Source organism: Helicoverpa armigera, chromosome 9 (genome assembly GCF_030705265.1).
Source record: "Helicoverpa armigera isolate CAAS_96S chromosome 9, ASM3070526v1, whole genome shotgun sequence".
Classification (NCBI taxonomy): domain Eukaryota; kingdom Metazoa; phylum Arthropoda; class Insecta; order Lepidoptera; family Noctuidae; genus Helicoverpa; species Helicoverpa armigera.
Window position 1 is genome coordinate 318,171 of NC_087128.1, and position 26,900 is coordinate 345,070.

Genomic DNA, 26,900 nt, shown 5'->3' on the forward strand with positions numbered 1-26,900 from the left:
GTCAAAAGAAGGCGTATAAAGGCGAGGACAGTAACTTTCCTCACCCTCCGCATACCCGCATTTTGGCGCTCTGGTTTCTTAGATTTTCCGTCATGAAATCTCCGCTAGTCATTTTGTTCTCCATGCCTGCAACAGACTTATTGAGGTACTTTTTTGTTTTGTTCATAATATGTACATATTGTCATGAATAATACCGCCGTCCACTTACTCGAAAATAATAGTGTGCATATCACATGTGAATGTGAAAAAACTATAAAATGTTTCCGTCAATTGAGCCCATTATACAAACAGAATATGCAACTGCATTTGTGAAACTGAAACTATACTTATAAATACAGGAATACACAAATCAGAAATTATGAACAATTTCGGAAAATTATATTATTTTATTGGACAAAAATATGTTCAAATCACACAACCATATCTTTCTTACATGAATAAATAAGTACAGCAATCCTCTCAATCTGTTGCCTTTCTGTCCTAGAGTTGAGCAATAACATGTAGTAGATGTATGTGAGCTAGTCTCGTCCGACGGCGTGTGTCTGCTCGGGCGCGTCCACGCGGATGATGTGCGAGGCGAGCGCGAAGTACCCCTCGTACTGCACCTCCTCCGGCGTCGTGTCGTAGTGGTAGTGCCCGCCGTCGCCGTGCGCGCTGAACCCGTGGAAGTGCTGCACGCGCAGGTCCAGCCCCTGCCACACCACACACCGAGCTTAATACGCACGGCATACCCATTAGAATGCATACTCACCAATCAATCAGCTTACTAACATGGTCTCCGGTGACGAGGGTGCCGACATGTGTGATGGGCGCGCTCATCTCGAAGAAGTGCAGCCAGGAGTCCACGTCTTCGTCCGTGCACAACGCTGTGCTGGAGAAGTCCGGCATCACGTGGAACTTCACCTTGCCAGCGCGCAGCAGGAACATGCCGCCCAGACCTGAACACGATGGATATTATAAGTCAGGTAACTTCTTCTCAAGTACATTTAACACTAAATAGTAGATTTTGTTCTCAAACTACTCACCAACAACTTTGTCGCCATAATGGTTTTTGAGCGTCTCTCTGATGGCAGTGATGAAATTTGATGGACCGATCCGTTTCTTAGCAACTACTTTTATCACCTAAAATGACAAAAATTCACTGTAAGGACTATCGAAAGAAGCTTATTTTTCCAAATAAAGAATCAGTAGCGTGTGTCACCTTGCCAGGTTTCCCCTCGCTGAGCAGGTAGTTGCCGAGCAGCGCGGTGCGCGTCTCGGTGTTGGGCAGCTGTCGCTGCAGGTAGCCGCTGCTGCCCTTCGCCGCGCCCACCGGCTCCACCGACACTATCCGCGTGCCCTGATCCACTGTGCCGTTGCGGATGCTCAGGTTTATTATACCCTGGAATTGAGATATTTAAATAAATTGTATTTACGCTTTTGTACAGAAGCCAGATTGACGCTCTAGTAACGTTGCCCAAGGTAAGGTCTAAGTTTTATAAAAAGGTAATTTTTTGCCAGGCATTTCGTACCTATGTTCATCTATTCAAGAGAGCTTGACGGAAACCCAAAACGTTAGTACAACACATAGATAGGTCGTGGTACAAACCTCGCAGTTAACGCCGAGGTGCGGCCAGGGCCCGGCGCCGGCGCCCGCCAGCAGCGCGGGGTCCCGGTGCAGGTGCTGCGCCAGCGCCGCCAGGTCGTACAGCTTGTCACGCTGCACCAGCGGCAGCAGGTACGGAGGACCGCCGATCTCCACTAGCCTGGCATTCCCTGTCAGACCTGTAATGCAGATGTATCAACCTGTTACATAGGAGACCTGATAGAGAAATCAAACTGAAACGAATTTATTTAACATTGAAAAGAATTAAAAAAAAGAAGCCGAAATAGATCTCAGTGGCGTGCACTTGGAGAGGCCTATGTCCAGCAGTGGACTGCGATGGGCTGATGATGATGAAAAGAATTTTGACAATAGTGAATTGCGTATATTTAATTAATTCAGATGCTGTAACAAGTGTAAGTAAGACATCTGATAGATAACCGCGGCAAAATATTGTCTCACTTATCGCTGTATTTACTTATGATAGCGTAAGATTTGTAACAACAATTAATAGGTCAATATGTGTTACATAATTTTTCATGGCTAGATGTAGGTAGGTATAATTGAATTTTAATGGTCTTCTAGTTCTAGAAATTATTTAGAAACCTAGAACTCTAGAACCCATTGGATGATTGCTGACGACAACGTCTTACGACGTTAAATGCAACATTCGCATCACATGATGTTATCTGTGTATACCTGGTGATGTGAGGTTGTACGGCGACTGCGTCAGGTCCGGGGAGTCCTCCGCCGACACGCTCACTGTCTCAAAGGTGCTGGTCAGGCCCGCAGACAACACTAGCAACACAAGCGTACAAATTAAATCATAACATATACATACACTACACATAGGTGTGCACTCCAACCCCTTCATACTAAGAGCAAGAGAACACCTTAATTACCGAATTAACACCGAATTAGCACCTTGACTTAACGATAAAATTTAAATTAACGTATAATTGGTCCTGTTTAATTGCCTTATTAGATAGTGTAATGGAAAATCGTTCTCAGTGCACGCGAATATAATTTAAGTAACTGCTTCATTCAGCTTTAAAATCTTATGTCAAGGTTTGGGCTGATGCTGCTTCAGAATCTTATCTTATTCCTAATTCAACCCCCGTGTAAATTGCAATTGTAGTATTTTTGACAGAAATCCAATGGCCGATGCATACCTACTAATAAGTAGATAAATTGGTAATTATAAGGTTATTATTATAATAGGCTTGGAGTATCTCACCGTCTACTATTTCCTGCAGAGGTGGCTGGAATAACGGTTTTTCCTTAATCGGAACCTTTTTGTAGTCCACGGATGCCATGCTGTTGCTGGAATCATTAATTACACATAATTTATCAATCAATACATTTTATTTTTATTATTGCAACAGAAATTGCTTAATGCCGGTTAAAATTATGAATGTATGGTATGTAATGTAATGTAATGTATGTATGGTCATAAAAAATAGCTTTTACGACTACTACTGAGAATATATCAAAATTCTTGGCAAGAAACATTGCATATTTTTATTGTAAAATCACATGACTGTTACAATTGATTGTAAACCGCAGTCGCCGGTCGCCGGTATACGAGTATTGTCAGAGCGATTGGTTTACTCACCTCGGCGCGTTCAAGGTCGCCGCTTTCGCCGCCACTACAAGTGAGCACGCTAGTATTATGCTAATGTAACGCATTATAACCTCTGTGGGTAAACTGTAGCAATACGTACGGTAATGTGTAGCGTGGAGGTTGGACTGCTTCTGTTGTTGCGCGGTGACCTCGCGTGACCTCGTGTGGTGCGGGTTACGCGCAGACGTCGACTGGCGGCGCTCGCTGAGATTGCGCGCTATCTGCCGCTGCGCTTTATCATTGTTTGAGAGCTTCCACTTAATTACGGTAGCAAGGTCAAACATCTTATTGTGGTGATAAGTAAACATCGCTGTGATTGGTTACTTACTCATAAAAAAAAATTGTGTCCACTTTGATTTTTATAAGGGTACTCGTAATATAAGTACCGTTAACGGTATTTGTACTCGATTCTAAAAGATGATATATTAGCATTTTAAAGATAATTAGAGGTTTGCTTTACCTAAAGCCAACTAATTAATATTTTTTGATAGCAGTCGCTAGGTACAGATGAAAGTTGGCGTAACAAATAAACTCACATTCGTCATTGTGTGCTATTTATTTAACTGACCACATCAGGCAGGTTGAATCCAAACTAATATTATAAATGCGAAAGTAACTCTGTCTGTCTGTCTGTCTGTCTATCTGTCTGTCTTTTCTTCACGCCTAAACTACTGAACCGATTTGTGTGAAATTTGGTACAGACATAGTTTGAAACTTGAGAAAGGACATAGGATAGTTTTTATTACAAAAAAAATATATTCCGGACATATAGCGCCATCTATTGGTCAAATCAAAAATCTGCTGGTAGTCACTATTCCACGCGAACGAAGTTGCGGGCAAAAGCTATCCAAACTAATATTATAAATGCGAAAGTAACTCTGTCTGTCTGTCTGTCTGTCTGTCTATCTGTCTGTCTTTTCTTCACGCCTAAACTACTGAACCGATTTGTGTGAAATTTGGTACAGACATAGTTTGAAACTTGAGAAAGGACATAGGATAGTTTTTATTACAAAAAAAAATATTCCGGACATATAGCGCCATCTATTGGTCAAATCAAAAATCTGCTGGTAGTCACTATTCCACGCGAACGAAGTTGCGGGCAAAAGCTAGTAATGAATAAAACAAGATAAAGTTATTGTTGAAAAGTTTTATTTCAATGAAATGATACCACAACAGTATTAAATAAATAATTATTCTCTCTCTGACATTCTCAGAATAAATAAATAAATACAAACATAAACCTTCTCCACTTACAGTAAGTCGCACTTTGGTAATGTTGGTTAACTAAACTAATCACTACAAAATAACTCTGACGTTACATTGTATTTTATTTTGCTACTAATTATAAACGGGTATAATTTTCTGTCTCCATCCTCGTACCATGATACATAAAATATATAATTATTTAAATGAAGCATCCAAACCATTCATTGTTAAGGTGTTTAAGCCCATGTATGTTGCAATTACTCTTACAGAAATCAGATTAATGTTTAGTTACAATAAGTACTTATCACAACCTTTCAATTTGCTAAAAAAGTAAATGGGCTCCTTGAAGTTTGCTAGTATGTAACGTCAGAAGATAGACTTCGCTTATAAAATAACGAGCAATCATAACAAACTCAAACCTTGCACACAATGAAAAGACAGACAAATCGAATCAATTAAACATAAGCACTACCCAAGGCATGTTACTCAACACATTCGTATCTTGTCATAACCAATTAATCATATTAAAAAAAAATAATAATATTACTGGCAACCTTTTCCCTTAAGTCTCTTAGATATGGAATAATCATTTTCCTACATAATTAATCCTCAGTTACCATAATGTAAGATAACGTCATAATAATGAAAATTTTGGAATAACACAGCTAAATAGATAATAATAGATGATCATCGTACAATTTTCCGTCGCTACCGAAATTTTATAGAATAGCGATCATACGAATGAAACTGGCAACACTTGACAAGGGACAAGCGGACTTACCCGTATTGTAACATTTGTGGACATTATACTTATTATTAAACGTGTGTATCACTGCGAAGTCAAGGAATCATTACGTCTTGGGACCTGCAATGGAATGTATAACACTAGTGCTGCCAGCTCACGAAGTTTGTCGTATTACATGTCGATTTGTCATAGGTTTATATCACAGCCTAAGATAATTTTGTTCAATCAAGACTCAGCATAACTCCCACACGTACACAAAATATATTACTCTGGAGCTACATAAAATAATTTATGGATGAATGTGTTTAACGCGTTCTACCTCTCTAAAGTACCACATATAGCTCATTATGTCTGTTACTTATCTGATATAACATTGATAGTGCCGTTTACAGCCACTGGTTCCCCGGTAGAACGTGCGAAACACTTGATCCGTAATTAGCACTAAAACAAAGTGACGTAGTGGTACACTCGACACGTATCACATAACTAGTTAGTTGCCACGACTTGGTCGTTACTACGTACATACATAAGAGCACAATCAACACATTACTGTGACACAAATACTTCTACAATATGGGATTACTTAGTAATGGTGTTTTATTATTGCTGTGTAAGCAGGCATCTGCTGGAAAACGTCCACTGTACTTAGTTACTACTTTCACTAGTAAAAACTATAACAAAGTTACTGCGTTGTTAAATTACAACTTAAGATTAACTATACTTCATTCAAAATAACATTAGAAATTTAAGTAAACCTTTTTTACTGTTTGTTCAACCGATTTTGACTTCGGTAAACAAACAGTAAAAAAGGTTTACTTAAATGTCTAATGTTATTTTGAATGGAGTATAGTTGTAGGCAGTGTTAACTGTTAACGTACCGAACGTTCAAATAGTTCGACTTCTTACACATTGTCTGGATATTTCAAATTTTAAGAGTCAAAGGGTTTACAACACTTAACCTACGAACTATGATATATTTGTGAAAGTCTATGTTTATCACCAACCAAGACAAAACTGTAATAAGTCAGTACCTTATAACTAAGCAGTTACATGTAGAAACTGGATATAAACACTATTATACTGCCTGTGTATACTGATTGGGTCAAGTTATATTAGAAATAGGATAGAACACACAACATTGTGAGGAATACCTGTATAGTCCAGGGGCCTGATTCTGCTAATGTAATAGTGTGACAATTGGATAACAATGTAATCTCAATAGCAGCTTTAACCGTATCGGGTATTCTGCTACTAATATAAGACCGATCGTATTCCAATGACATTTAATTGGATTGATATTGTTCTGCCATTTGGTCTACAGGGTATTCTGCTCTACACTCATATCGCAATCTTAAATAATTTGAAGACAATGATTCATTATATAAAAGGTTAAAAATGTTTATTTAAAACAAAAAATTTCGGAATGTAACATTCGCTTCAATCGTAATTGATTTAAGTGAAATTAGCAGAATCGAGCCCCAGATAATATCAACATTAGCAAGTGTATAGCTTGTAATATCATTACTAGATTCGCAGTTAATAAAAGAGTATTATATAACATAAGTTAGCTCGCAGTGTCTTTTGCAATAATACTTACGAATACTTATCGATCTAGTAGGTAATAACAATATATTAACATATGAAACGTTCAGTCTAATAAAGTTTGGAAGGTCGTCAGCCCAAACGAATTTTCAAATATGTATTTGGGAATAATTTTATACAGAAGGGAAGAACCACACACACATAAGTATATTTGTGCGCGTGTATTATATACTCATAGTTAAAAGTTTACCTATGCCTGATAACAACATAAATCTCTATTATACATAATCGAAACTTTGTGTCGAAAATCTCTTTAGGATTTAACATTGATTATAAGCATTTAATCGGTATTGCAATGCCGATTAGGCAGTCGTATCGTTATCGTTAAATTCGTTTACGAATATTTTAATTGGGGCTGCTACATAAAAGAGCTCATCTTAAGTTTGCTAGCTGTTAGGGTGAATCTACACGGTGCAAGTAGCTTGCGCATGTTGAGACACATGCGCAGGTTACATGCATTTTAAACTCGCTCATGTACCAAGCTAAATACTCACCCGCGTGCCCTTGTCACTTGGGCATGTTAACTTGCTCCAAATAGAAAATAACTCATGTCAATATTGTTAGAATGATAAGGGTTAATCAGTAGGTATTCGAAGACATACAGGCTAGAGGTCGGCGATGGGCAGCAGCGTGTGCACGTGCTCGTGGTAGAGCTGGCGCGCCAGCGCGGCGTGCTGCGCCACCCAGGCGGCCAGCTCGGCGCTGTCGCACTGCACGCGCGGGCGCCGCACCGCGTCGGCGCCGCCGCCGCGCACGCCCAGCTCTACGAAGTGCGCGCCCTCCACCGTCACCACCGTGCACGACACCAGGTTGCTGAGGTGCGTCTCCATCACCACCTGCGGCGCCTGGTGCTTGCAGGTGATGATGCGCAGGTAGGTGTCGGAGAGCAGCGCGCGGATGTCGTTGGGCAGGTCGCGCACGGCGCGGTAGGCCAGGAAGCGCTCGGAGTAGTCGGTGTGGTTGAGCGCGTACAGCAGCGCCGCGCCCGCCGCCTGCGCGCCGCAGTAGCGCGGCAGCAGCCCGCCGCAGCCCGCCACGCAGCGCGGCCCGCGCACCCGCGCCGGCACCCACTTGTCCGACCTGTACACGCAACCGAGTCATCACCTGCTTGCCTCTATCATTATTGGCATTCCACCATTTCGAAAAAAGCGAGATCGAGAGTTTTGCTCTTCGATATCCGAGTGCAAAAACCGTTTTTATTCTCTAAAGCAGCAAAGTGATTTGAATTTACCTCTAGCTAGAACATCGTGGGCAATACTCCATTTGTGATATTCTTGATTAGATTTTTAAACAAATACATATTAAATAAATAAACTACTGCTTAAGGTTATGATTTAACTAAATAATTTTTATTATTTTTTTTAGACCGATTTTTAACTTTATTTCACTTTTAAACTGAGTTTTTAAATAAATAAACTTTAATAGGTACTTTTTAGGGTTCTGTACCCAAAGGGTAAAATGGGACCCTATTGTTTTCGCTCCTCTGTCCGTCCGACCGTCCGTCTGTCACTAAGCTGTATCTCATGAACCGTGATAGTTAGAGAGCTGAAATTTTCACGGATGATGTATTTTTGTTGCCGCTATAACAACAAATACTAAAAACTAGAATTATAAACAAATATTTTTGGGGGCTCCCATACAACAAACATGATTTTTTTGGCCGTTTTATAAATAATGGTACGGAACCCTTCGTGCGCGAGTCCGACTCACACTTAACCGTTTTTTAATACTCATATGCGCGCGCATATATGACAGACGCGTATTGCTGTACCTGCGGCTGGTATCCCTGAGCGCGGAGGCGGTCTCGGCGGCGAGGTCGAGCACGCCGATGACGGGCTTGGTGACGGTGCCCACCAGCCCCTTGCCCACGCCCGCCAGGAACCCGCCCAGCCCCTCCTGCGTCGCGCCCTCGTAGCTGTGCTTCACCAGCGACGTCATACCGCCTGCCGCGAGGAAATCTCGTCAGACACGTTATGTCGGTTATCATGTACAGCGTATTAGAGGCTTGTGAGTACCGAGTATGCCGAGGCCGAGGCCGCGGAAGCCGGCGGCGAGGTGCGCGCCGGGCGCGGCGGAGCGGATGCGGCGCCGCGTCTCCTCGTGCGCCTCGTCGCCCACCACGCGCTCCAGCCCGTCGCCCAGGGACTCTGCAACATACACACACAGTTATCACATGACACGACACAGTAGCTACACAAAAAGTTTATCTACAAACACCATGGTAAAAATAATGTCGGTTGACGCACCTGTGACCTTAGCGGCGGAATTGGAGATGCCATGCGTGACGTTTTTGAGTAATGCGCCCACGTTGCCCTCTAACAGTAGACCCGTAACTCCCTCTGACACATCAGCTACGAAACCCAGCGGGTTACCCAAGAAGTCCACTGACCCGAGGATTTTCGCTGCTTGCCATTTTAACTCCTGCGAAAAATAAGGCGATAAATTATTTTCGATTGTTACTTCAAGTAAGAATTGACAGAGATGCCAAAACATTAGACTTACATCTTTAAAGTGCGCTAACATCTGCCGGCCGAGATATGAGGCGGTGTCGAAGACGTGTGCCCTGACGAAGGGCTCGAGCTCGACGGCGGCGTCCTCGAACTTGATGAAGGTGAGTCCCAGGCGACGCTTCAGCGCGCTCAGGGATCCTTCCAGCTTGTTCGCCGTGCACATCGACAACCGGATCTGACGAGAATAACACGGAAATTAACACACAGTCCCAACAAAACCGTCGTTCGCAGGGTAATTTGTCTAAGAGGTTAGACAACAAAATACTATTGTGACAAGATGATCTTAGGAAATCAAGCAGGAATAAGCATAAGAGACAATTTAAATTATACTTATGGAATATACACAATTCGCCAGTTTGGTTCAAGATTTGATCCTCTAACACTCTAACCTATCAACAAGAAGGCATTATTATATTATATGGCTCAAAATATTTAACTTATAGATGGGGAGCTAGCGAAAAAACAAAGGAACACACGACCTTGGTAAGAAATGAAAAATGTTACACAAGGATAAAACTAACTACTATCGAGGTGTAAGTGTGATATTCAAAACATGGTGTTCCACACAGTGTAAAATATTCTAACCTTCTTGCATGCCAAAAACTGAGCGCAATGAAAACAAAACAATTATTTGTAAGCACACAATTATATATGTATAGTGTACTGTTTTATGCTGCTGCGCAACTGGCAGTAATGAAGTATAGGAGTACCATATTGACATTGCATTTTATTTTTTGTACAATGCATACAAATGTAGAATGCAAGAGTGTACATAGTCTTATTTATTGGAATTCGTATAAGGTCAGGATTCGATGGTCAATCGTGTTATAATCCGGTAGTACCTGGCTGGGTATGATCTTGATGAGCGCGAAGTAGTATCTGGTGCTGTGCAGCGCGGTGAGCTCGCTGAGCATGCGCTGCGTCTCGTAGTCCGCCTCGTCCGGCGCCTCCCGCGCCTCCTCCGCGCCGCGCCACGCCCACGCCCACAACTGCAGGATCAGTCTACACGGACAAACGTTGATTATCATCCTTCAAATATAAAAATGTATAATAGAATGTATATTGATTGGTCACTTACCTTTCCTCTAGTCTGATAGCCAAGGGGCGCAGGGCCACCACGAGATGCCGGAAGAAGTACGCGTTGTATCTCTTGGCGGGCGCCTTCTGCAGCTCTATGGCGGCGTGCAGGGCCGGCAGCGGAGCCCCACTGCTGTTGCCGCTGCGGTCCGGCAGGCAGTACAGTAGGACGGGGCTCGGGGTGCCCAGCAACTGTACAAGGATATTTTTTTACGAACACATGATATGGTATGAGAGCACAAGCATTAAATGAGATAGGTATCGTTAGAGTGAGAGGGACAGGGTGTAGTACCTGGTTGTCCCACTGCATGTGCTGCACGGCGAGCGCGAGCGCGGTGGAGCGCGGCGCCAGCGCCAGCTCCAGCAGCACGGCGTCGAACAGCGCGTGCACCAGCTCCGCCGCCGGCGCGCGCGACACCAGCGACACCGACAGCCCCGCCAGCGCCACGCGCACGCCCCACTCGCGCCGCGCGCCCGGCGCCGGCGTCTCCTCCGCCTCCGCCTCGCCGCCCTCCAGCCAACCAGACTCCTGGGGATGAGCTTGTTTACACTCTCCACTCAGCTAATATACTAATCTTAGAATTTAATTAAAATGTGAGCTATTGAACACATACGGGCTCCTTATGGTCGTGTATGTTGACGACGCGCGTGGGTCCGTCGGCGCACAGCGTGACGTCCAGCCGGCCGGAGCCGGGCCGCAGCGTGTGCCACGACACCGCCTGCTCCGCCGGTACTGGTGACGTCGGCGACCATCCGGTGCGTCCCGACGCTGGCAATCCTAGCACTACGCGGGTACCTGCAAACATACACTTATGGTCATGTTACAGTATTGTTAAGTAAGTAAAGTGGGAATGTATCTGCATAAGAACAAGTTCTATGCTGATGGTTGGTCAATGTCAGTGTGGGCGACATGATGATGAGTGTATGTAGGTGTCATTACCGGGTGTGAGCGCCATGCGGCTGAGTCCATCGGGCTGCACGCAGAGGTTGGCGTGAGCACAGGCCATGCGGCCGGGGGGTACCAGCCGCCAGGCTTGTGTGGATGCACGCCGCCCGTCCGCGCGCCGCAGCACCAGCGCCGACGCGCGACCCGGCCGCGGCGCCGCGTCCTCGATGTCCAGCACCTAGCACATATACCACAGCATATTATGTACATTAACTAATAACTAAACAAAAAAAATAGTATTTTATATAAATAAAAATATGTACCATAGCATGAGGCGATAACGGCGCATCGTCAGATAATAACGCATCTGTAGGTTGTGGTGGAGAACTACCTTCGTGGATGAGCTGGTCGTTCGGACCGCGCCGCCAGAGCTGTGACCTAAAATAATTTTGTTTTATAAATATGCGCCTTATTTATTCATTATAATCAGGTAAAACGCCGCCTACCTATCTCCGTAGCGTTTTCTAGCCAGCACGACCCGCGTGCTGCCCAGCGGCACTTCCAGCACCAGTACATTGTCATCGGGTGTGGTCGCCGATGGCTTTCCGCTCGTATTCACAGTACTATCACCGCTGCAAATCAATAATGTTACAGATTGAAGCGAGAGGATTTGTTATAGCATTGTTGGTTGTGTGTAATATACATACAATTGCTGCGTGGCGTCGAAGGCGACGTAGATGAAGTTCTGGTAGAGCAGCTGGTGGTGCGCGGGCAGGTCGTCGAGCGGCAGCGCGGTGCGCGGGCCGCCGGGCGCCCGCAGAGCCAGCGCCCGCGCGCCCTCGGGCTCCGCCAGCGCCCAGCGTGCCCGAGCGTGGGCCCCCACCACGCACTCCTCGCCGCACCCCACCTGACAACACAGAAATTACCTTAGACTCGATACGTATCATGCTGTGTCATCATAGCAAGTAAAAAATGTTAGAGTAACTCTCAAACACAAAGGGCCTTACTACAAAAACTTTAAACCCTGTTTTACACTTGTCTATTCAAATTTTGGCTGCAAAATGAACCATATGTCAACGTCATAATTTGACATTTTTTTAGACAAGGCATAAACTGACGTTTAAAAGTTTTTGTGGTAAGACGGAAAGTCACTTATTTATTCAACTTATCTATTTAATTAGGAACAATGAGTAAAACTGATCTGTACGCGACATACCTGGTGGAACATGATGGAGACGGGCGAGTAGTTGTCGATGCGCAGCGGCGGCGGCGCGCAGTCGGCGTCCGTCAGCAGCACGAACATCGTGGCGCCCTGCGACACCACCTCCGCGCGCACGAACTGGTAGCCGCCGCCCGGTTCTCTGACAAACCATACACATTATATTTAACAAATGTCCTACATAACAGATATAATAATATGTAATTTTTTAGGAATAAAATTGTATGTATATTGCTCAGGTAAGGGATTTACCTGAGCAATATACAATACTTTCAGACTAACTAGAGCACATAGGTCGAATAAAATTATAAACATTTGTTTCAATAATGCAATTTCCGCAGTTACCTGCAAGCGATGTGCAGGGTCCTGGTGCAGTCTATGCGGAAGCCGCCGGACCACTGCGTGAGCGGCGGCGGCGCGGCGCTGTTGGCGGGCCCCGGCGCCAGCAGCCGCACGCACAGCAGCTGCTCGCGCTCCCAGCGCGCCCAGTGCCACGGCAGGTAGCAGCCCGACACCGCCGACACGTGCGTCGCCATCGCGCCAGGGTCGTTCTGCATAGCGAACAGTTTATATCAACTTTACTTCTACATATAACATCACCAACCATTGTATTTTATTTAAGTTCTCATGGAGCTCTTCATTATTTGCTAGTCAACACTTGCTCTGTCTACGTCTTCAACAAATAACAATAATTCGTTTAAAAATTACCTAACTCACATTACAATGTGGAGCATTGTGAGTGGGTTACTTTCGTATACTTAAGTATGACACATGTACTGACGAGCGTGGTGGCGCAGCACTTCTGCGCGAACTGCAGATGGTGCGAGGTGTTGTTGTGCAGCTGGTAGCGCGGCGTGAAGGTGGCGATGTTGGTGTGCCGGTAGCGGCCCCGCCCTGCGCGCACGCGCACCCCCACCGCGAACACGCGCTCCGCCGACCCCGCGCCCTCCGTCGAGCCGCGGCACTCCAGCTTCTTCACGCCCACGCCCACGCCCAGCCCGAACGGGGAGCACCACTGCACAAACATTATTTACTAAATAATTACATTTTGAAAATAATCAGCAATCAAGCGAGAGCACAGAGTGTTGCTGGACACAGCTGTGAGAAGGCAACTGGCGATGTGAAGCAGGCTATACCTCCGGCGTGCCGGGCAGGCCGCGGCCGAGGCGCGCGGAGACGGTGGGGCCGCCGTCGGCCTCGGCGAAGGAGAACAGCAGCGGCTGCACCATGCGCGCCAGCTCGTGCTCGTCGAACTGCCCCGCCGCCTCCGTGGCCGCGCCCTCCGCGCGGAACACCAACGGCAGCCCCGTGCGGTTCACCAGCCAGTACGCCGCTGAGATCGACACCTACACACCGCACCATGTTAGTCTACTTCAAATACAAAATAGACGAGAATAAGATATTAATTATTAACTTTGCTTACTTTAATTCCATCAGTCTTCTTAATAGTGACCCTGGCATTGAGATAGAGCCTCCTGCCCCTGGTGTCCCTGAGCTTGAGCCGGGCGCTGAAGGAGCCGTTCCCGCTACCGCCCACCGCGGCGCTGCTGCTGCTGCCACTGCCGGAGCCGCACACGCTCAGTGCCGTGGACCAGCCGAAGCCTTCGAGCTTTACGCTCACTTCTACGCCTTCCTCCACATTTACCTATAACACGATATAAGGTAATAGAGACTTTGATATATAAACTTTAGGCTTATGAATCTAACATTTGCCTTGTGTAATTATTTACCTCATGGAAAGGCATGGTTTCTCCGGGCGGAATATTGCCAGAAGCAGTAGTAGCGCCGGAGCCTGTCGAGGCGGGATTGGCGCGGTACTGCAGCTCTAACGGCAGTAAGTTCTCAAGCCTTAGAGCCGGCACCAAAGTGAGCGTGTGTCCGGCTATAGGCGGGCCCCTATCTGGGGGGAACCTTTCACGAACTATAACGCAGCCGAACCTACGAAAATAGTTATAGTTAATAAAGCTAAACTTTGTAAATAAACTTAAAATTAGAGAAAAATGAGTGAGCTGGTGACCTGTAGACGTGATCGGGCGGCGCGCGGCACTCGTAGTGCAGCAGCGCGGCGGGTGCGGGCGCGGCGCGCCAGTCGATGGGCGCGGGCGCGGGCGCGGGCGCGGCGGGCAGGCCGGCGCGCAGCAGCGGCCGCGTCCACAGCGCCGCGGGGTGTGCCGACAGCGGCGCCGCCCACGTGGCGCCCGCCGCCACCTGCGCGCACCGCACGCCGCCGCTACTCCACTGCGCTGTGATCGAAACGAAACACATGCTGAACCATCACATTACATTCTAAAGCTATTCAATACAACTCATCTACACAGACCGCTATTACTACTACGAAGCTTATGGACAATTTACGGCGACCCACCACTAAATTTCCACTAACGTCCCTAAACGAATACGGTGTACATTTTACCATCAACCGTAATTAAGTGGTTACAACTGAGTACAACATCTAAACTAGACAACGAGTCAAGAGTAGGTACCGCAGTTGACAAACATAGGGTGCAGCGGGTGCTGCAGCGCGGCGTGCTGGCGGCGGGCGGCGGGCAGGCGGGCGCGGGCCAGCGCCGCGGCCGCCGCGCGCGCCGACACCAGTGCGCGCGCGCACGCGTACACCGCACCCACAATAACACAACACTGTACACGCCCGGCCACTCTAGCCCAGGCAACCCCACTGCCAGTGTGGGGACTCACCCATCCTAGTGCCTACCACAGTGGCGGATGTACCCTTGTGGGCATGCCCACAAACTTACTTGTGACGTTACACTAATTTCTCATTTTATTATACTCCCCTTTCTCACCCTAATTCGCCCCATGTACGGCTCCCCTTATATTTACTCTCATATACTACACCTATGTACTTTATACGCTTCGTTACTACTTCCTTATAAACTTCGACTATCGCTATATGTATACTCCTTGATGTACCTAAATTTATTGGATGTGAAGTTAGGCTTACCACGCACCCTAGCGTTGTCAATTGCGGTCACGATACTACCCTATCTACTATCGGCAATCAATGATATTGGAATTATAGGAGGAAGAGGGACCAACACAGAGTGGGAAGAATCATGCATGTTATTGAAGCTACGGAATCTAAGTAAAATGGTTACATCGATTTGTAAAATATCCTTACCTGCTGATGGCGCGTGGTCTACTCTCACTTCGACCGGGTGCGGCAACTTATTGACGAGCTGTAGCGCCGACCGAACCGTCACCAATTTGCGCGCTGAACCCTCTAGCGATACTTCGAACACGATGCGGGCTTCTGCACCGGATTTCTACGACGAATAACAGTAAAACATAAGATATGGGATCCACCTATTAATAACAAATAAAATTCCATATGTATGATCCTCACAGCATGCGTAAGATTCCTGAAGAAGACTCCGACCCTGTCGACACAGACGGGGTCGGGCGGGGACCAGCCGTCGAGGCGCAGCGCGAGCTGGTTGAGCGAGGCGTTGTGCCCGGCCAGCGCGGCAGGAGCCCGGCCGCGGCGCCGCCCGCGACGCTGTCCGAACGAGAAGGGCTCCGTCTCACCCGCGCGGACCATCATCCACGAGTCGTCGGGCCCTGACCATGTCGCTTGTTCCCGCAATCTACATACATGAACTTATGAAAATCTTGCTCGTATTTACCATTCGGACACACAAAAATTAGTGCTATACTATTGGGCTTTAATTAGGAAGCCTCGTTAGTTGCAAACTGGAATAATGCTCATAGATATCGGTGTTTTGGACATTGGCAGATAAATAAGAGGCGAAGTACTCACACGTCAGAGGTGGTGACGAGCGTGGTGAACCACAGGCGGTGTCCGGTGTGGTTGCGCAGCGCGTACGGCACGAAGGGCGAGCGGCGCCGGTGCCCCGCCGGGCTGCCCTTCGGCGACTGCTCCTGTGTGCCGGAGGACTAGTGAACCGAAACACAGCCTTCTATACTCTAGCCAGTACTGGGGCGACAACCATGACTGTGATGCCAGAGACAATTATGACAGTACTGTGATCACTACTGTTTTATTAAGTTTATCATAATGCACTTGAAGTAAGGATCATAGCAGTTACCTGCGGCGCGTAGTAGTCAGCGGTCCAATTGGCGCGCACGAGCTGCCACAGCTCGATGAGCGAGGACGTGACGTTGGTGTTGAGCACCTCGGTGGACGACACCTCCATCTGCACGCGCCCCAGCGACAGCTCGCTCGTCAGGGTGTTCTCCCATGACGTTTCGAATCTAGCGAACAAGGTACAATCAAAATTGCAAGAAATCTTACTATTTTTTCTATTTACAAAGTTGTTTAGTGAGGACGTACCTCCAGGGTTCCACAACGGGTTCCCAACCAGATAGGGTGCGGTTGTAGTAGTCGATGGTGAGCAGTGCCGCCAGCCGGCCTCCGCCCGCGCCCGACGAGCGCTGCAGGATGGACCCACCAGGACCCGCCGGCGTCGACACCAACATGGGGTCTTCGAATGATTCCTCCACTTTACGTAGATCCTGGATTTTACATAATTATTTTATTTCATTAAGTGGCGAATCTAAGCATATTTTGCATAACGTGATTAAAATGGATATAACATACCTGGTCAACGTGTAGCTCGCTGAGGGATACTTCCAGTAGCGGTACATCTGAGTCCAAACAGTCGTCAATGACACACAAAGTGATACAGTCTGCCGCCACCTGTAAAGCCAAGGTTCAGTAAAAATGTGTTCAGATCTACTGAAAAACCGGCTAATTTACTAGATGCTACATGAATGAAGTATAAGTGACCTGCACGGCCTTGAGCGGGAAGATGGCAGCGTTGTGCTGCGTGCGCGGCGGCGGCGGCTGCGCGTGGCTGCGCCAGCGCGGGCGCGCGGGCCAGGCGGGCGCCGCGCGCATGTGCACGCTGTTGGCCGGCGCGTCCGCCTCCGCCTCCGACACCACCGACTTGCCTGTATCATCAAACAAACTTATGTAAATAAAGCCAACGTATCACCTAACCTTCACATTTTAATCAATATTGGCGATATAATAGATACTTTTCCGACGGTCAAATAAGTACATCAATGTACTAGTAAATACTTACTAACAAGATAAGCTGTGTAAGACTTACCTGACAGAGCAGCTCTCGCTTGCACCGGTAAGGACTGCAACATTGCGGCGAACATTCGCATGTCGTGATATGATAACCGCAAGTTTAGAGTACTCATCGCAACCTAAAACAAATTCACTATGATGTTAATACCCAGAATATCTAACAAAATAATTGAAATAATGGCTAAGTTGAACTTACATGAAGCACCCTATCAGCGTCAATAGCAACATGTAAAGCTGCCGGCTCGACAATAGACAGCGCGGTCTCCTCTTCAAGCCCGAGAACGCAAGAGAACACTTCCAGTTCGTTTAGCTCGCACGATACCGGCTTCTGTGCGTCTGCGCAGCGGTAAGTTATTACTGTTGTACTCTGAAATAAGACAGAAAAATTCAACATCAAAAAGAAAAAAAATACGTAACATTAGCACGAGAAATAATTCAAAATTTTCTCTAAGGTGACCAGGTATGTCTACCCTGAGGATGACGGCGTTGGTGTCCCACACGGAGGGGTCCTCGACGAGCACGAGCTGCGAGTCGGTGACGTTCAGCTTGAGTTCCATCTGTGGTTCCTCCTGCGCCGGCGCCGGGCTGGCGCTGCTGCGGGCTGCCGACAGCGCCTCCTCACTGTCGCACAACATAACACGTTTTATCACAAAGACTATAACAGAGTAAGGTATAGTGTTGACCTAAAAAGAATGTCACATAAGTAACTCGACACTATCGCTTTCGACCAAAGGTGCGCCCATAGCACGGTGCGCGGATGCTGAAGGACGTGATAAAATGCCAAGTGTCTTATGGCATTATTGCGGGTCATAGCTATGTACAATTTTGTAACCATATAACCATGTAACAATTCAATATTCATCTATGTACCACATAAAGAATATTTGTATTTGTCTTGAACTGGTTTCAACAAAATTTGCCATATAAACGGAAAATCCGACATTACCAAATAACCAGTACATGGCTATACATGTTCAAAAGGCAGTATTTTCTCGCTAATAATGAACAACTTACAGGTGCATCTGGTCGGGGTCGGCAGGCGGCGGCGGCGGCTGCATGATGAACTGGTTGGCGCACTCCCACCAGTCCAGCACCGCCATCAGGCGCATGTTGTTCACTAGGATCGTGTACGCTGATGAGTCACGACGTTTTCTGCACACAACACATATTTATGTAAGGAATGCCTCTTGCACTACAAAGTGCAATGGCGGACTTAACGCCTTCGGCGTGCATACTTTTATTTATTGACCATCCTTATCACTAACATTACAGACTTATAACCCAATGCGTTAGTGAGGCACTTACCTAATTGAAATATACAAAAATAAAATTAAAAAATAGAAACGTAAATAAACACACACCCTTCTTGGCTGTTGGTTAATATAAAAGACATAAAAGTTTACTCTTAATTAAACATATCTAACAATTAATTTATTTTTTTAATTCGATAAAAAAAATGCGAAAGTCGATGTCAGTAAAAAACTTATTTTCTCTTCTTCTCTTACCTGGCATGTACTTCAGCCTGCACGCTGTGTCGCTGCTCAGGCATCGGCTGAACAATATGACTGAACACGTTGCCTCGTCTGTTGGCTGGCTCCTTCGTGTACCGGGTATCACTTACTAGAATTTCCTATGAAAAATACATCAAATTTATCAAGACTGGTAATCCGTACTAATATTTTAAATCTGAAAGGTTTGTTTATTTGTTTGAACGCGTTTATCTCAGGAAGTACTGGTCCTATTAGAAAAAATATTTTTTTGTTAGATAGGCCATTTATCGAGGAAGTCTATAGGCTACTTTTTATCTGGGTTCGTGCAGAGGTTCCCCTGGGATGCGGGTGAACCGCTGACAGAAGCGAGTGATAATTTACTTATTTATTTATTTATTTAATGGTTTTGTACACATAAAACACAAAGAAGAATAAATAATAGGAACAATAGTACAGGGCACAGCTTATCTCTAAAGAAATTTCTTCCAGCAGGCCCGTTGTGGGAGAGTTAGAATAAAAAGAGATAGGTACAGAAAAAAATGGGACTTTACTTATGTAAAGTCCCATTTATTTCTTCCATGGTCGAGTAATTACCTGTGACACCAGGTCTATATCCTGGCTGAGGTCGGAGTAGGTCTCCACGACGAGCCTGGACTTGATGAAGTTGATGCAGGCGAGCGAGGACACGCCGTGTTCCGGTTCCAGCTTCACTGTCACGTCATGCAGGTCTAATTTCAGGGAACTTGTGGTCCACACCTAAAGAGATTACAAGTAAATAATTGGTTGTCTGTAAAGTGGGTTTACGGATGGTAGTTTGGCGTGACAACGTCAAACTTTACAGTAATATAATACACAGAATTAGTGAAAATCGCTCGAGCCGATCATGTCTCTCTTTGGTTTGTGCTGAGCTTTCGCGTGTGGAACGCGACAATGAGCGTAACGATACAATGACGTCATCTGCATCGTGCATGCAGTCCATGCTATCGAGATATTAAACGTTGTCACGTCAAAAATGTCCGTTTTTTAGATCTACATTTTTATGTACCTATGTTTATAAATAATAAATGACTTTGACATTGATTGAAAGGAGATTGGGCAAGAATGTATGAAGTCTGGTCCAAATGTCCACCACGAACGAGACCTATATAATTAAATAGTGCACTTAATTTAGAGTAACTTTTACTAAGAAAGTAAAAAAAAAAACAATGCCAAAAAAAAGTTATAGCCAAAAATGTATTCTTAGTTTTCGGTAGTTTTTATAGTTGTATATGTTATCATTACAATTTTTTATTTTATTCCACTTCCATTTCCGCACTTTATCTAAAACTAAGATGAGTAAGACACATTTGCATATAAACAGCCCATATTTTTGCCCGATGGATGTACGAATCACTAACCAATTGAGGCGCCAAAAGTGCTTGAATATACTCAGTGGTTCCTGGTTCCAGCGGTAACTGGTGGTGTCTTTTCTCTAATAATGATCAATTCTATTTTGTCAGAAGTTACAGAAAGTACGAAAATCGAAAATCACGAAAAGTAATTGAAAAAATGAAATTGAAAAAATCTGTAAAATGTTGTATTTGATTTTGCTATAACTTTTTTCTGGCATTATATTTTTTTTTACTTTCATAACAAAAAATGTTCTACATTTAACGGGCTATCTAGCCATATAGGTCTCGTTCGTGGTGGACATTTGGACCGGAATCGCCCATTGTCCTTTTTGGAATTACTAACAAAGTTCAGGCTTGCCAAATTTTTATATCAAATATAGTGTTATTTTCTTTAACAATAAGTTATTCATACTGACATGTTGGTGTGTATGCATCTGCGGCGGGTGCAGGGGCTGTCGCGGCAGCAGGTCGTCGGTGCCCTCGGCGAGGTTGTGCGCCAGCACGCCGCGCAGCAGGCGGTACTGCGCCGGGTCCAGCGCGCACTGCAGCGTGCTCAGCGACCCTTGGATCGTCATGTCCGGGACTGGTGCAAAACAAGAATAAAATGTTCATGTTTCGATTGATACATGTGTGCTTTAAGTCTATATAAAATTGAGAAAATAAAGTGAAGCAAGATTATGCTTATATTTAAATATGATTTAATTATTATTTAGAGTTTGTTATAATGTAACGAATCGCCCCATTATTTAGTGGATGTTATTATACATATCAATCTTTCTCTTCTATCATATTACTTATTAAAAAAACGGCATCAGAATTTGATTTTGATTTTGATAGGGAGAGAAAAAGTGACTTTGTTTAAAATACTATGTAGTGCTGAGAGTGAGTTATGGCTAGCAATAGGTGTCGTGAGGTGTAGTGTACCGTTGTGGTTGTCGGAGAGGTTGTGCTCGATGTGCAGCGTGAGGTCAGCGGGCGCGCGCAGCAGCGGCGCGCCCAGGCGCCGCACGCGCAGCCCGCGCCCGCCGCGCGCGCACCACAGCGCCACGCCCGCCAGCCGCACCGCCCGCACGTCCAGTAGGCAGCGCCCGCCTACACACATCAAAATACTTTCTTATATAATCCTCGCCACAGGATAACAAACAAAAATGTACCAACATTTTAGTTACAAACAAAATAAGAGTGAATACTAAAATACAAAGATTTATTCCCAAAACATATTTTTTAAAACTACTATAAAATAAGGTATAGTTATCGGCACGGATATTGAGCCCTGACCTTCACCTGCGCAGAAGCGATTTATTGGTTTATTGCCTTATGTGTACAGTGCGCAAAGCTATCCCCACCCTTCCGCCGAGAGCTCAATATCCGTGCCGATAACTATACTGATTACACAGCGTACCGACCATTGTTAGGATCAGCGAGCGTGCTGACGGTGCCTTCATCCCCAGCATACTTGAAGCAGTTGTCGAGCGTGAGGTGGTCGAGGTGCGCGGCCAGCGCGTTGCGCGCGCGCCCCGACACCGGCAGCACGATCACCGGCGCCACGCAGCGCAGCCGCAGCCGCATGCGCGCCGCCCGCCCGCCGCCGCCCAGCGTGCCCGACACCACCGCCACCTACACATACACGAACAGTTCATATGAATATTATTTATATTATCTTAAAAAAAACTATAATCATTCATTAACCATTGATTGAAAAAGCATCAATATTAATCGAAAACGAAACCCCCAGTCATGGTAATCACCTTTGTGACCATAAAACCAGAGGTAGTAAAAATAATATAAATACATCATCATCATCCGAGCCTTTTTCCCAATCATGTTGGGGTCGGCTTCCAGTCTAACCGAATTCAGCTGAATACCAGTGTTTTACAAGGAGCAACTACCTGTCTGACCTCTTCAAGCCAGTTTCCCGGGTAACCCGATACCCCATGGTCAGACTAGCATCACAACGACTGCCGGGACCTACAGTTTAACGTACCACCTACATAAACGTTGTAAAATTATTTCTGTCTTAGCAAAAAAAATAAAATAAATTAAGATTTAACGCCATCGATATAATATAAATTAATATAACATGTGTGTACCTTAAGTCTGGCTTGCATGATAACTCGGCGCAGCAGACTGAAGTCCCTGGCGAAGGCCTGCAGCTCCTGCACAAAGCGCTTGGTGTGCACATACGTGACAGGGCCCATCTCTATGCTCAGGCTGGTGTCGTGGCCGGCAGTCGCAGCGTCGGCCGCGCTCAGCCTACATACAGATAAATATTGTTAGTGTAAATAAGTAACAGACAGATAGATGATATAGCGCAGCAGTACCTCTGGTAGGTGAAGGTGAGCGCGTGGTCGCCGGAGGTGCGGAAGCGGTCGCGCCACAGCGCGGCGTGCGGCGTGAGGTCGGTGAGCGCCATGCTGCCCAGCCGGCCCTCCAGCCGCCGCCAGCCCGCGCGCGCGTCCGCCCGCGCCACCGCCCGCGCCCGCGCCACGCGCGCGCGGCACGCCTCGCCGCGCCCCGCCACCACCACCACGCCCAGCGCGCGCACGCGCACCTCCGTCTGCGTCACGCCCGGCGCCGCCGCCGCGCCCGACTGCTGCGGCTCCGGCCCCGGCCCGCTCTCCGGCACCTCGTCACCCGCTATGCCGAAGAAGTCCAGCACTGCCACCCAGCTATCGATGCTCACCACCAGGTTTAAGCAATTGAAATCCACTTTCGTGAGCTTATATATCTGCCAAATGAATTTAAATAATCAAATGAGGTATATGTGGTAATATTAAAGAAGGAAGAAATACAAAAAGGAAGTGCCGTACATTGTCGTACTTGTCGCTGAAGTGCGGATGGTGCGGGTCGCGCGTGTGCACGGACAGCCACACGAGGTTGTCGTCGGGGCCGGCGGGGCTCGCGTCCTCCGACGTGTCCGCGCCCGCGTCACACTCGGGCGAACACGGCGGCGTCACGCAGCTTTTACTGTCACGTTTGTTGCGACGCTCCTTACTCTAAACAAACATCATTTTCACACTTTTTATTTAAAGGAAAGAAAACAATAAATATTTAGCTATTTTATCATAGCTGAAAATACCTCTCTGGCCGCCACATTGAGCTGACTGGGCAACGAATAAGAGCAGCACTTCATGTACTGCAGCGAGCTGACACTGGACATGTCGTCGGCGTACTCCGTGACAAAGTCAGGGCATGACTTGGACACGAACACGGCCTTGGGCGGCACCTGCGGCGTGTGCGACACCATCAGCATGCGATGCTTTGAGTCCGGATCCTTCGTCAAGTCCTCCATTGTGATCGAGTGGAGCGACACCTAGAACAACAATTACATAAATAAAACATCTCTAATAGAAAAAGTCACTGTAAATGAACTGATATAAAGTGACTAACCTGCAGCATATTCTCATAAGGATGCGTCTTCTGGTAGTTCAACTTGAACTCCCTGAAGGTAAGTTCCACGAGGCTTCTCTCACCCTCGCCGAAATCTGCGCGCAGCTCCACGCTGAATGTTGGCAGCTCGAAGTTGACTGCAAGAACATTGCAAAGTGTGTAATAATTTGAAAAATAGTTATACCAGGTAAATATCTTTAAGGTTCACGTTAGATATGTTTGCCTTTCTGAAGTTAGCTACTAATGAGTGAAGAGCTACTGATAGGGGAGGGGTGAAGTAATAAGGCATTTAAAGTTGGGTTGGTGTTGTTACCGATGAGCGGCGCGATGGGCGGCGGCGCGGGCGCGGCGGGCGCGGGCGGCGGCACGGCCAGCACGGCGGCGCGCACGGCGGGGTCCAGCTGCAGCGTCGGCACCGCGCCCTCCAGCAGCCCGTCCGACCCCGCCATGCGCTGCAAACATACAACAAAACCGTTGTACTTTTTTTAACTTTACTGCCAAATGTTATACTCGTGTTATTATTAATATGGGCCTTCATGCCGGGCATAAATTGATAAATAAATAAATTATCAAAACCCATCTCATAACGTATCCGAAAGCATTGCAATGCAATGCTAGCATACAGAGACTCTAAAACTCGGTAAATTGTTTAAATCTAAAGTAGGTATCTCATTGTATATTTTAGGCTCTCATATGCTAGCTCACATAACTTTATGTGGGACCTAGCAAAAGTGCTGGTATAAAAGTGTAAACACATTTTATTATTTTCTTTATTTCTAAGTTTTCTTTGTAAGAATGTCTCTGATAAACTCTGATTTATGTAATTGACTTTTGAAGTCGTGTGAATCAAACTAATAAGTAAATCGTAATTTATTGAGTTGTAACCTGTGCATGCGGCGAGGGCGCGTTGCGCGGGCCGGCGTCGGTGACGTCAGCGGGGACGTCGGACGTGATCCAGCGGAAGGTCTCCAGCACCTGCTCGTACTGCTCGCGCCGCGCCGACACGTGCAGCCCGCCCACTATGCGCCCGCGGACTTCGCACTGACAACAACAACGAAGGTATAGCCTGTACCAAACTTCTGTAAGGTAATAATAGTTTTAAAAACGAATAAACACACTTTTAGCTCGTCCGCCATGTTGAGGAGGCCGCCATATTGGATTTGTAATGACGTTTCTTAGCTCAACATTGTATTGTGATCAGAACTCAGAGCATGTGCAAAATTTCATCCTAATCGAAGATCGGGAAGTGGGTCAAATTAAGATTCCAAGATTTTCTTACATAGTTACAAGTGAAACTAATAGAAGCGTTTTAATAAAGAGTCGTGTGTTTTGTCATATTTAAATTTCGATACTTTTCACTTCTCGATTAGTCAGTATAATTACCTGGTAGTCGGCGTCGGTGTCGTCGTCGACGTCGCTGTAGTTGAGCGTGAAGCGCAGCGCCGTGTTGTGTAGCACGGGCTTGCCGGCCGACACGTCGTAGATGTCCTGCATGTTCTCCGCCGACAGCTGGTGCAGCTTCAGCTTCTCCGACACGTCCACCTGTCGTACATAACGCACACTGCCGAATATATTCTATGTGGTATTTCTATAAACTGCCTTATATACACTCCCCGTAAGTACTGCCCCTGTATACTCCCTTATGTAGTCCCCTATGTCATCACCGTCATCATCTTCTGAGCCTTTTCCCAACTACGTTAGGGTCGGTTTTTAGTCTAACCGGATGCAGCATTAGTGATTTACAAGGAGCGACTGCCCCATCTGACCTATTTATGTATTCTCCTATGTATTCCCTCATATATACTGCCGTATGTACTACGCCTATATGCTTCCTTATATATTCCCTATGTACTCCCTTATATACTACGCCTATATGCTTCCTTATGTATTCCCCTATGTACTCACGTATGTACTATGCCTATATGCCTACCTTATTTACTACCTGTATTAACAGTAAGGCATTGAGTGAGTAGTAACAAAGTAATAAACACGTTGTGTACTCACGGAGGCGAGCGAGATGTCGCGCACGCGCACCTTGTAGAGCGTGTGGCGGGGCGGGCCGGGGCGGTTGCACAGGCTCATGCGGCCCAGGTGCGCCACCAGCACCTGCGCGCTGTGCGCCGCGCGCGGCAGCACCACCACCGGCGACTCCAGCTCGATGTTCACGCTGAGACATACGACCACGACAATACAGACTCATAGCGAGTGAAACGGACCTATTTTATTGTTCTCCGAGTGAATTCACAAGGAATGCATTATTTATTATTAGTTATAGATAGTAAAGACTGTAGTTTTTAGTATAAATAATTTATATGCAATTAAGGCGCATTTATCGCATTGGGGTAACCTGTAATGGTAAATGTATGTGGATGAATAAATAAATAAATAAATAAATTGTAGCCTAACTCGCCTGTACTACAGCCTTCAAATATACTAGTTAACTTCTAGTATAGTTATCGGCACGGATATTGGGCTCTCGGCGGAAGAGTGGGGATCGCTTTGCGCACCCGTACGCATAAGGCATAAGGCAGTAAATCGCTTCTGCGCAGGTGAAGGTCATGGCTCGATATCCGTGCCGATAACTATACATTTCCTACGATATTATCTTTGTATCACCCTAACGTTGACTGGAGAGAATGCCTGAGGCATTAAGTCCGCCTATGTAATATTATATGTTGCATAAAATTAAATCAATTAATAAAATTCCTGTTATACATTGTAATGTACTACCTCAGCCACATTAATTGTCCTAGAACTGTACAATTTACGCTCTTCTAAGTTAGAAGGTCAGTGTCATGATGCACATATTGCACATTATTGAAGTAATTCATCAATATCTCAGTGTATGGATGTGTGCGACAGTATCGGGCCGGAGTGAGCACTGACCTGAGCACGATGTTGTCGGACTTGAGCGCGGCGGGGTCGTCGAGCGAGGCGCCCATGCTGACGGTGCGGCGCCGCGGCGACACGCCCTCCATCGACTGCGACAGCTTCGGGTTCGCGTACAGCGACTCCCCTCTGATAACACAATAGACAAATACAATAAAATACAAAAAAACCGACCAAGTGCGAGTCGAATTCGCGCACGAAGGGTTTCGTATCAT

General features: G+C 46.2%; 2 protein-coding genes across 5 annotated transcripts in view; both read right to left on the minus strand.

Moving 5' to 3' along the window:
* Positions 1 to 366: 366 nt before the first annotated feature.
* LOC110379488 (ester hydrolase C11orf54 homolog) lies at positions 367 to 3,505 on the minus strand. 3 transcript variants are annotated; one of them, XM_021339176.3, is made up of 8 exons: positions 3,198 to 3,505; positions 2,820 to 2,905; positions 2,282 to 2,380; positions 1,589 to 1,764; positions 1,202 to 1,381; positions 1,026 to 1,122; positions 772 to 938; positions 367 to 692 (listed from the first exon to the last, which is right to left on the minus strand). In XM_021339176.3, exons 1-8 carry the CDS (start codon positions 3,488 to 3,490, stop codon positions 519 to 521), a joined length of 1,272 nt encoding a protein of 423 aa, XP_021194851.3. In that variant the 5' UTR covers positions 3,491 to 3,505; the 3' UTR covers positions 367 to 518. The 3 variants fall into 3 exon arrangements, with proteins under 3 accessions (XP_021194851.3, XP_021194852.3, XP_021194853.3); XM_021339177.3 differs by having other exon boundaries at positions 3,307 to 3,464; XM_021339178.3 differs by lacking the exon at positions 3,198 to 3,505 and adding an exon at positions 3,130 to 3,185.
* An 833-nt stretch (positions 3,506 to 4,338) lies between these two features.
* Positions 4,339 to 26,900, minus strand: part of LOC110379500 (intermembrane lipid transfer protein Vps13D) — a 34,106-nt gene continuing 11,544 nt past the window's right edge. The window contains exons 24-69 of one of the 2 annotated variants that reach the window (XM_064036263.1): positions 26,683 to 26,814; positions 25,801 to 25,963; positions 25,180 to 25,338; positions 24,682 to 24,837; positions 24,110 to 24,248; positions 23,797 to 23,933; positions 23,486 to 23,719; positions 23,217 to 23,402; positions 22,728 to 23,134; positions 22,497 to 22,659; positions 21,813 to 22,023; positions 21,331 to 21,498; positions 20,823 to 20,989; positions 19,610 to 19,771; positions 19,031 to 19,155; positions 18,540 to 18,677; positions 17,996 to 18,146; positions 17,722 to 17,892; positions 17,542 to 17,644; positions 17,217 to 17,380; positions 17,028 to 17,126; positions 16,761 to 16,942; positions 16,516 to 16,681; positions 16,227 to 16,348; positions 15,813 to 16,053; positions 15,588 to 15,732; positions 14,469 to 14,694; positions 14,182 to 14,389; positions 13,875 to 14,096; positions 13,588 to 13,797; positions 13,233 to 13,466; positions 12,797 to 13,002; positions 12,449 to 12,593; positions 11,940 to 12,139; positions 11,739 to 11,864; positions 11,556 to 11,670; positions 11,287 to 11,470; positions 10,961 to 11,142; positions 10,639 to 10,875; positions 10,348 to 10,538; positions 10,112 to 10,271; positions 9,262 to 9,444; positions 9,006 to 9,180; positions 8,775 to 8,906; positions 8,531 to 8,702; positions 4,339 to 7,839 (exon numbers count right to left, since the gene is read on the minus strand). In XM_064036263.1, the coding sequence (XP_063892333.1) occupies positions 7,365 to 7,839; positions 8,531 to 8,702; positions 8,775 to 8,906; positions 9,006 to 9,180; positions 9,262 to 9,444; positions 10,112 to 10,271; positions 10,348 to 10,538; positions 10,639 to 10,875; positions 10,961 to 11,142; positions 11,287 to 11,470; positions 11,556 to 11,670; positions 11,739 to 11,864; positions 11,940 to 12,139; positions 12,449 to 12,593; positions 12,797 to 13,002; positions 13,233 to 13,466; positions 13,588 to 13,797; positions 13,875 to 14,096; positions 14,182 to 14,389; positions 14,469 to 14,694; positions 15,588 to 15,732; positions 15,813 to 16,053; positions 16,227 to 16,348; positions 16,516 to 16,681; positions 16,761 to 16,942; positions 17,028 to 17,126; positions 17,217 to 17,380; positions 17,542 to 17,644; positions 17,722 to 17,892; positions 17,996 to 18,146; positions 18,540 to 18,677; positions 19,031 to 19,155; positions 19,610 to 19,771; positions 20,823 to 20,989; positions 21,331 to 21,498; positions 21,813 to 22,023; positions 22,497 to 22,659; positions 22,728 to 23,134; positions 23,217 to 23,402; positions 23,486 to 23,719; positions 23,797 to 23,933; positions 24,110 to 24,248; positions 24,682 to 24,837; positions 25,180 to 25,338; positions 25,801 to 25,963; positions 26,683 to 26,814 (8,374 nt within the window). In that variant the 3' untranslated portion in view covers positions 4,339 to 7,364. Of the gene's footprint in view, positions 7,840 to 8,530; positions 8,703 to 8,774; positions 8,907 to 9,005; positions 9,181 to 9,261; positions 9,445 to 10,111; positions 10,272 to 10,347; positions 10,539 to 10,638; positions 10,876 to 10,960; positions 11,143 to 11,286; positions 11,471 to 11,555; positions 11,671 to 11,738; positions 11,865 to 11,939; positions 12,140 to 12,448; positions 12,594 to 12,796; positions 13,003 to 13,232; positions 13,467 to 13,587; positions 13,798 to 13,874; positions 14,097 to 14,181; positions 14,390 to 14,468; positions 14,695 to 15,587; positions 15,733 to 15,812; positions 16,054 to 16,226; positions 16,364 to 16,515; positions 16,682 to 16,760; positions 16,943 to 17,027; positions 17,127 to 17,216; positions 17,381 to 17,541; positions 17,645 to 17,721; positions 17,893 to 17,995; positions 18,147 to 18,539; positions 18,678 to 19,030; positions 19,156 to 19,609; positions 19,772 to 20,822; positions 20,990 to 21,330; positions 21,499 to 21,812; positions 22,024 to 22,496; positions 22,660 to 22,727; positions 23,135 to 23,216; positions 23,403 to 23,485; positions 23,720 to 23,796; positions 23,934 to 24,109; positions 24,249 to 24,681; positions 24,838 to 25,179; positions 25,339 to 25,800; positions 25,964 to 26,682; positions 26,815 to 26,900 lie in introns of both variants that reach the window. The other variant, XM_064036262.1, reaches the window with a different exon arrangement.